This window comes from Tachysurus vachellii, chromosome 1 (genome assembly GCF_030014155.1).
Source record: "Tachysurus vachellii isolate PV-2020 chromosome 1, HZAU_Pvac_v1, whole genome shotgun sequence".
NCBI lineage: Eukaryota > Metazoa > Chordata > Actinopteri > Siluriformes > Bagridae > Tachysurus > Tachysurus vachellii.
Window position 1 is genome coordinate 12697704 of NC_083460.1, and position 10000 is coordinate 12707703.

General features: G+C 39.1%; 1 protein-coding gene across 1 annotated transcript in view; it reads right to left on the minus strand.

Moving 5' to 3' along the window:
* Window positions 1-8818: 8818 nt before the first annotated feature.
* prdm13 (PR domain containing 13) overlaps window positions 8819-10000 on the minus strand; it is a 6619-nt gene continuing 5437 nt past the window's right edge. The window contains exon 4 of the mRNA XM_060866619.1: window positions 8819-10000. This exon is cut by the window's right edge and continues 143 nt beyond it. Within this exon, the coding sequence (XP_060722602.1) occupies window positions 8819-10000 (1182 nt within the window).

Here is a 10000-nt window from a genome sequence, read left to right on the forward strand (position 1 = left end):
TGATTATTCTGCTTTAAGAGCACAACACTTTTGTTCTATAAACTTTTAAGTGTTTTATTCCTTATTTTGAAGAAATAAATTGATTGTTGAAGCTGCAAAGGGAAAATCTGTTATTTCAGGAATGGAAAGTGAATTAGATTTGTACAGGGGCATAGCCATCATTTAAAAAGTGGGGGTAACGAAATGTCTAGTGTTATCTGTTTTTTTTTTTCCAGTTAACCCTTGTGTAAATGACAGGTTTTATTTTCAATCATGCTTTTTTTTAATCATGCTTTATATGCGTTATGATTATATATGATTATAAAACAGAAAGAAAGAAAGAAATAGAACAGTTCTCTTCTACAGTCCATATTTCAGGAATAAAACAAGTAATTCAAAACAAACTATTGAAAGAAAATCTATATTGAACTCAACTGACAAACATGTCAAGACCTGATATCAATTATACAATTAGATGAAATAAAAATTTAGTGTCACTTCTTTTAAGCTTCCTGGCTAGTTTGTTTAAAAATAGTAGCTTTTTACACAGTGTTAAAACTAACATTTATTTCAATATATAAAGCTACTTAAAACTGCCAAAAGTGTCTCTGCGACGTTCCTTCCCATCTATGAACAGCTGAGCAATCATTTCCCTATTTATATAGTCAATTTTGTCACTGTGAATGTGACACACAGCAACACTGTTTAGACGGGACTGTGTCATTGTGCTTCGGAGCCAGGTTTTTAATCTTCGAAGACTGATGAAGCTTCTTTCAGCCTCTGCTGAAGAAACAGGAAAAACAAGGAGCAACCTCACAAGTGTTTCCACTTGGTCAAAGAGTTGGCGAATTTCTGGTAACATATTCTGAAGATTACACTGCTTGACATTTTTATAAAAAAGGAGTGAAGCGTTTCATGCCGTTTTCAGCTCATCGTAACCGAATGCTGGACCGCGGGTGCGACTCGAGCTACAATACTGGGGGCGCGTGATGATGACGTGACAAATGAGTGACTGATTGCCGTGAACGTCATGTATAGACTTATCTTAAACTTTCTTGTCTCTTTGAATTTTAAATCACTCTGCGTTTATATACATTGATCCATTAAAACCTCAACATGTGGTGAACACAACTCTCCACTAAAAAAGTGAGGGGGACGAATGTACTTTTCATAAAAAGTGCGGGGGACATGTCCCCCGCGTCCCCCGCGTAATCTACGCCCCTGGATTTGTAGGAACATTGTAATGAATGAATGCCGTAGCGTTTGTAGTTTTGTATTTCTGACAGTTTTCTACGTTGCTTCTCTCCTCGTCCTAAACGTGTCACTTCTCTACTGTTTCCGAGAAACCGAATCTTCCCTATGAAATGGGTTGAGAATGACGTACTCGTCCCTCGCGCTCTCACCGAATGCCACGCCTCCGTAATGATTTATATACTTTCTCTTTGACGGTACGATATTCTGGTTATGCGATCATAATGTGTTTTTTTTGACCACAATAGGCAGGTGCATCATTCATAAAAGAACCCTATTCTTCTATTTTAGAAAAGATGCACCGTCTTGAAAATTACTTCCTCTGAGTTTAAAAGGCTTTTTGGCTAATCAGCCTATTATTCTGCACTAATAGACGACCAGTAATTGCAACTAATAACTTATTACCCATCTATACACATATTCTAATAGCATGTATTTAGGAGAATGTTTTTTTTCAATAGGATGAGAGACTGGAGAGAGAGAGAGAGAGAGAGAGAGAGAGAGAGAGAGAGAATCTTTTCATCGGGTAGAAAGAAGGAAAATAGGCCCTGTATACAAAAGGAGCTTAAAAGGCAACCTGTAGAATGTTTTTTTCCCCTTTTGCAAGATTAATATATAACCTCATTCACGGATACTGAGCCTCGGCTCCTTCTGTCTTTGTTTGTTCGTCCCACTTGAGGCAGCCATTGGGTGAATTAAGCGTGTAGTCTGTAATGGCCTCTATTATCCAGGCTGTGGCAGTGAGACACCTAGCACCAGTTCAGTGTGTGTGTGTGTGTGTGTGTGTGTGTGTGTGTGTGTGTGTGTGTGTGTGTGTGTGTGTGTGTGTGAGAGAGAGAACCATGGGAATATGTTCATGCAGGTCAGCCATGTCACTGCTTCACAATACGCCCATTAAATATAGACAGCCATGGCCGACCCCGTCACAGACACCAGGCAGGAGAAGCTTTCAGGAATCTGCTGGTTAAAAATCTGCTCTTATATTCAGCTCTAGGATTTTTATAGAATTCAGTTTAAACTCCTGAAATCTGCAGTTGTCACTTTATCCTTAATTAATGCTTAATAATGGCTCTAACGTTGAACCTGTAGGATCTTTACATGCAGCCGTTCAGCATCAAGGAGGCCTCCTGTGTAGAAAAGTGCAGCAGTACAGAAGCTTTCATCTGCAGTAATTACAGTCGAATTCTCTACTCTGATAGAGCACTATCTCCATTCCTATAATCCATATTAAAGGTAGAAAAGGTAAAGGCACCTCATCAACGCCACAGAGTACTGAAGTACCTTTACACTGAGATCGTCCTGTTTACGACACCAAGCTTTCAGCCATCTGCTGGTGAACTTCTCAATTTATTATACACGTATAGAATTGATTTAATACGTCTGATTCTGTCATTTTAAAGGTGTCTTGTGATAACAGATGCTCCTGATGCTCCTGATCACAGGTCAGGTTTGTTTTATTTGACATTGGATCGTTAACCTGTTTTATGTTTACATCCAACTGTGTGGAGAAATTCTCCTCCAGGAACAATAAAATCACTCTGTTTTTCTTTCCTGATTATAATTTCTGTAAAATAATTTAGCATAAAATAAAGGTTTTCCTCAAAGCATGTAGATTTTATTAATATATAGATATATATTATATAAGATATTTTTATAGCAGGACGAATGCTTAAATAGTTTATGATGTTCAAAGACATGACTTTGTTTTGTTTTTTGCACAATAATGAACAGAAATTGTTATTTAGAGAAACTTTTACAAACACTAAAAAACATTTCAAACTTTTACTCAGAAATTTCAAGCAGGTCCTTTTGACCCCAACATTTTAACATAAGGGTTAAAAGCGTTACTAGCTGAAGTCATTGTGTGTTTGAAAGGCGGCGAGACCAAAGAGCTTTATTGGCCTTTTCAAAGCCGCAATAACAAACCCAACACCAGACGGCCAATAAAGAGACTTCCACTCCATTTAAAGGCTATTAATATTCTCCTCTGGCCTGCCTGCTTTCTTTAGAGTGACAGGTCCAGACACGCCCCTGAGTCTCACATACACACACACACACACACACACACACACAGACTGGTTAACGCTGTGTTTGTGGACAGTGCGTTGCTGCCTGGGTGAAATCGTTCATGCACAATCTGACTTCTTTCTCACAGGCCACTGAACTCTAATGGACCTTTACTGGTGTCTCTCTCTCTCTCTCTCTCTCTCTCTCTCTCTCTCTCTGTGTGTGTCTATCCACCTCTCTTCTCCTTCTGCTTTTTTCTGTCTCTTTCTTACACATTTTAAAGCTCTCTTTATTTCTCTCTAAGTTTTAATCACTCCGTCTCGAACTACTCGTCTTTATAAACATTTCTGTCATTTTTAGGATGCTTTCCTTTTTTCTATCCTGAAGCTCTGACTTCACAGTCACGGCCAAATAAGTGCTAATGTGCTGCAAGCTAAGTGGATTAATTGCTAACACATTAGCCTGCTCTGTTTAGTGGGCCGAAGTTAATGAGGAAATCAATAGGACGTATTTAGCCTAGCATTAGCAAAGCTGAATAATGAGTCCCGACATGAATTCCAACAGAGATTCACAAATACTCCACCAGTACTCCACGAATACAAAATAAAATGTCTTATTCGCTGTATTTAATACTTTCAACATTCACTTCAGCTACAATGTTCAAAGTTCAGTCATTCACATGTTTTTAACGCTCTCTCTCTCTCTCTCTCTCTCTCTCTCTCTCTCTCTCTCTCTCTCTCTGTGTGTGTGTGTGTGTGTGTGTGTGTGTATGTGTGTGTGTGTGTGAATGAAGCAGAGTGGATGTGATGGCTCTTGTGATGTTGACAGTCTGTGCTCTTGCAGCAGGTAAACCTGGAGATCAGTGCAGGTACACACACACAGAGAGAGAGAGAGAGAGAGAGAGAGAGAGAGAGAGAGAGAGACATGGCTGTATGCAGATATATGGTGCATATTTGCATTTTGTGTTTAGAAAGAGACGATTAGATCAGCTCTCCACATCAAACACTACATCATTTACAGCTGAATGAGAACAAATAGAGAGAGAGAGAGAGAGAGAGAGAGTGAGAGAGAATGAGAGAGAGAGAGATAGTTGGAAAGAGGGACAGGGGGAGGGGGGTAGAAGGGTACTGTTTATTTCAGTCTATACTGAATTATTTGCTCTAATTATTTATTTCGGTTGAAATATTTCCCATTTTTTCTGCTACTCTGCTTCACTTGTTGAAATAAAATGCTTCAAATAATTAAATAATTACACACACACACACACACACACTCACAGACATGTGTACACGCACACACACACCCGTATATACACACACCCATATACACACACAGCTCCTTCGTCTGTCTTCAAGGTCGTCTTGTGAAAGCCTCTGTTTCTTTTGCTGTAATTAAAGGATCGTGCTGCTGTTTTTTCTGCATGTGGTAAATATTTCTGTTTATTACTTATTCTTTGTTCATCTTCACCAAAACTCAAAGACAAGTGAAAGAAACTGAAGTGAAAAAACTCAAAGAAACAGTACAATTAAGGTCAGGAGAAGTGACAGAGTGTGCAGATGGAATGGTGTGTGAGCTTCAGCATGCTGAAGATTCACCAAAGATGGAATAGTTTTCTGACTTAACAAGGAAAAATGCAATAAATCAGAAATAATCTGGGCTTTTTCTAAATCCTCAAAAGAATCTTTCATAAACAGTAACATCCACTCACTGAGACTGTAAGAGATTCTGACTTTGGTCTTATTTATATTAATAAATAAATATTTTAATTGGGTAGGTTTTAGCGTATAATTTAATGTTTCAGCTCCAACACAGTCACATGTGTTGCCTTTATGTGTTAAAACCTCACACTGGTTTAGATTTTGCTGCTTCAGGAGCATTAGCAGAATTATTAGATGATGGACTTCTGTGATTGGACCGGCTGCTGATGATGTCTTTAACATTGGCATCTGATGATGTCATCTGAGAGATCTGGGAGTCTTTTGTTTTCGGCTGTGTCTCAAATCATGCTCTGTTCACTCTGCAGTCAGATTCAGAGATTTTGGTCCCAGTATTCCACAGTGTTGATTCAGTGGATCTTCTGAGCTTCGTGTTCAGATTATTAACATCACCTGTGTGGAGCTCACACATCTGAGCAGAAGGTTTTCCTCTAGTAAATAGTATCTGGACACAAATAAAAAATGCAGACTGAAGAAGGAAATTTTAGTTTATTTGTTTTAATAAAAGACTCATATGATGATACCTGAGTTAGTAGACAGTGAGTCAGGTATATTACTGATATATTACTGTATGAACAGAGTCTGTAACCATCACACTAATCACTGAGATAATTCCACACTCTTTAATCAAGAGCACTGATCCAGCATGTGATCCAGCACAAAGTTTACTCTTTATTTTCTTTACATTGTGCCAGTGATCATTGTTTTCACTCAAAGTTTGTGTATTATAATGAACTCTCTGTAACTGAGCTGCAGAATTACCCATAATGCACCAAATTGCTGATTGTGATGTATATGAAATGCAATAAGGTGTAAAGCTGATGTGTGTGCGTGTGTGTAATATCTATAATAGACTGGAAAAATGCAAGGTTAGTGCAATTTATCTTCATGACCTGCTATCAGTGAACCTTGCCCCAGACCACACATCCTTTTCCCAAAGACGAAGAAGAATTATTAAGAGAATAAATTCTACCTTTGGCCGAATTGGTCTTCGGCACTTACACAATAATGAGTGTTGAAGAGGATTCAATAGCTTTAAGTTTTACGAAAGCGGGTTGAAAACAGATTGTTGTTTACAAGAGACTTGCTGATGAAAAAATTTCTCAAGGACAAAACATGATTGGTCACTAGAAACACCACTTGAAGCTAGCAGCAAGTCTTTCAGTACAAGGTCAACATCCGTCATGGTGTTTCAGCAAAAGCCTCGTTAAACAACGCTGTTCGTTATGGCATGATTATCGATCTGTTCCTCAATAGCAGCAGATGCGCTGTATAAACACTTCACTCTTTCTTACTATTCACTCCAATAAATAAATTAATAAATAAATACATAAAGCTTACCTTACTCTAAGTACCAAATACATGTTTGTGTATGTGTGTGTTTGTGTCACATTTTAGTTCCTGAGTTGTCTCCTGGTCTTTACAGATATTTTTATATTTATCATCTCATCTTTTTTTAGGATTTGAAATTATTCATTCATTTTTTATTACAGCTTTGATCACTTCTACTTGTTTTTGAGCATTACTTTTTTACAAGAATAAAGTTACACACACTCACACACACTGACACCCACATAGAGTGTTTATTCATTTATTCAGGGTGTCTTATAAATAGCTTCTATTTCTATATTGCTTATTATTATAAGACTGCATCCTGTCTCTCAGACACTTTTCCTGTTTCTCTGCTGATGTTAATCAGTCAGAGTCAGTAGCCAAGTTAAAGTTTTACTTTAAACTTATTCTGTGTGAAAATCTCAACCTACATCAATCGGTCACTCCTGTGCCACGGCTAAAGAAGGCTTTATTTTATTCAACACTGGTGGGAGAAACATGGTGGATTAAACGAAGTGGGGCTTGGTTCAGGAGCTGGAGAGTGATGGAGTGAGAGAGGACCGAGAATTGAGCTGTAGGAAAAACACTAAAAGAGGAGCTTTCCATTCAACATAATGTGAAAACACACACATACACACACACACAATTATACACACATGCAGGTTATTCAGGTGTGTGAGCTCCACTTGCACACAAAAAGAGACTCGTTCAGGTCTCACAGTAATTACACATAAGTGCACAGACTCACATTTCAACAATAGCTGATATTTATAATGAAAAAAGAAATGGTATGAGTTACATCATGTGTGTGAGCAGCATGGTTCACGTTGAGCAGCGTGAAATACATGATACACTCGTGGGGTGAGTAATCTCCCAACAGGATCCTCAAACCTACACGAGACACAAATTTATCTCTGAACTGAAGAGCAAGAAGAAATAAAGTTACATCAAACATCTGTGGGAAAGGAAAGGAAAGGAAAGGAAAGGAAAGGAAAGGAAAGGAAAGGAAAGGAAAGGAAAGGAAAGGAAAGGAAAGGAAAGGAAAGGAAAGGAAAGGAAAGGAAAGGAAAGGAAAGGAAAGGAAAGGAAAGGAAAGGAAAGGAAAGGAAAGGAAAGGAAAGGAAAGGAAAGGAAAGGAAAGGAAATCCAGTGTCAAAATAGAGAAGAGACGAGAAGAAAAGAAGAGAAGAGGGAAATGAAAGAAAACAAGACAATGGAGAGGAGAAGATGCTACAACGATAAAAGGGGGAACAGAAATTAATGGAAAAAAGAAAAGAGTAAGAGTAAATGGAAGAGTAAGAAGAAGAGAAGAGAGAAGAATGTACGACAAAAAAGGAAAAAGTGAAAAGATCTGAAAAAATTGAAGGAGGAAAATGGAAGAGACTGTAAATGAATTTAAGAAATATTAGGCTGACATCTGAAAAAACCTTTAAGGTTTTCTGTGTGTGTGTGTGTGTGTGTGTGTGTGTATGTGTGTGTGTGTGTGTGTGCATGCGTGTATGTGTGTTTAAAAAATTTTTTCTTTTCATATAGTTTATTTTTAAAAACTGACATTGAAAGGAATTTGATTGAGGGAAATATTTCCTTTTACAATATCAAATATTAACACAATTCGACTCAACAGTAAATTATATCATAATTACATTTTTACATAAAAATGTTAAGAGCAAAAACTGATAATAATAATAATAATAATAATAATAATAATAATAATAATAATGATGACGATGATAATGATGATGAAGGGAGTTTGCTCTATACCTGAAACCTGTTGTACAGGGCACACATCTGAATGGGAAAGTGCGAACAGACTGTTATAGGACATGGAGACAGAGTCTGATGACACTCACAATATCCTATTTAAAAAAAAGGAAGTTTGGAACCAGAGAAAAATTAAAGGGATGTGATGTATAAAAAATTTTAATATGCATACTTTTTTAAACCAGTGATATATACTACTGTTTCTATAAAGTGCAGCTCCAGATTCAGGGGACATTAACTCTAAAATGTAATTCTAATCCTAAAAGTTGTCATCAAAATTTGGGATAAATCCAGCAAGCTGTTGTGTTTATCCCACTTTTTCAAAAAGCATATTTAAATTTCAACAAGTGTGCAAGGATTATGGTGAGGTATCACATGTCAGCTGTGTCCTGTTTACTAAAAAGTATGAAGAAAATCCAATGCACTCATGAAATGCCCTGCAGCAGAAAAAGCTCCAACAGATTTACCTTAATAAGGCTGAGAATATCCCTAATTTTTAGTTGCATTAGGTAAATGAGGTGTGTTTTAAACAGGTAACATAAATATGCCTTAACTAAGGAAAGTGGCTAGGGAAAGTCACCAAGGGCTTATGTTCTCTGCTTCTAATCCAGCAGCATACAAAGCTGGGGGCTGGAATGTCATGTGACTGTATGTTGTTTGGTTACTTAATAAAATTATTACACCAGTGTGTATTGTAGCTAAATAATGGGAGTGTGTTGTGTATTAATAATTCACTATACATTTAAACAGCAAGTCCAATAAAGAGTCAGTGGTTATTTTTGGCTGGACTCTGGGTCACTCTGTTCATCTGTGAAGCACACATCCACATCAGTGTCCTCATCACTCTTTGGCTCCTCAGTGCGGTCATCAGCGTGCTCTTCTTCCTCCGCCGATTTCTTTTTCAGGCCCTGGTGACCCGGATGTCTGGACTTGACATGACGCTCAAGGTCTCTCCGACGCACCAGCACTTTTCCACAATAGTCGCAGCGGTAAGGTGTGTTTCCCTCAGCATGCAGTCGAACGTGCTTGTTGAGGTTGCTCGGGTCACCAAAAGGCCGGAAACACACTTTGCACTTGAGTGGCTTATAGCCCGTGTGTGTTCTCATGTGGATCTTTAGTCCATACTTCCTGGAGTAGAGCTTTCCACAGTATAGACACAAGTGACCCTTCCTCGGTTTTCCCGAGACTGGGTTAACTCCCGTCGCCACTGCAGCATGCGCATGTGTCACAGATGGCAAGGGCTCCAGTCTGGCTCGGGATTTCTCCACATGGACAGTCATCTCTCTATCCACCGGGCTGCATGTGGGGTTAACATCTGCACCAAGTGCCGGAGCACCAAAGTAGGAGGAAACAGGGTCCGGGTAGCGGAGGAGGTGGAACTTTAATGGGTAGTAGGGCGAGCCATAAAGCAGCTCTCCATTATAAACAGTGAATGGCACTAGAGGAACGCTGTTACAGTCTCTGTTGTAAGATGGTGGTAATGAGAAGCGTTCAAATGGGAAACCGGTTGGAATGTGAGGATAACGAGTACCGGGAGAGACATGCTTGAAAGCTGAGGTCTCCTCAAAATGAGATAATAATGAAAACCCTCGAGGCGCAGAGTCGACAGGAGTGCGGCTGGCCTTCGAGACCTGAGAGAGTTTGCCGAAGCTAAGTGTTGTATTGTTTTTTGTGTCTCCGTTTCTGGCCTCATCACCCGGAGGGAACATTTTGCCAAGTCCTGCAGGGATGAAAGCCGAACTGGTGCCAGGCTGAAATGCAATGCAGGAGCTGCCACCAACCAGGCCGTGGTGGTGTCTGGATGATGAGGTCACACTCATGTCAAGTGCCCGGTCCTGGTCTTCCTGGCTGGCTCGCCTTGGTAATCCTGCTGTTGCTGCCTTGTTGGTAAAGGGCGAGGTGCTTGCACCGCTGGGAATATCACCCGACTTGGGTGAACGGCTGAAGTTGGTGTT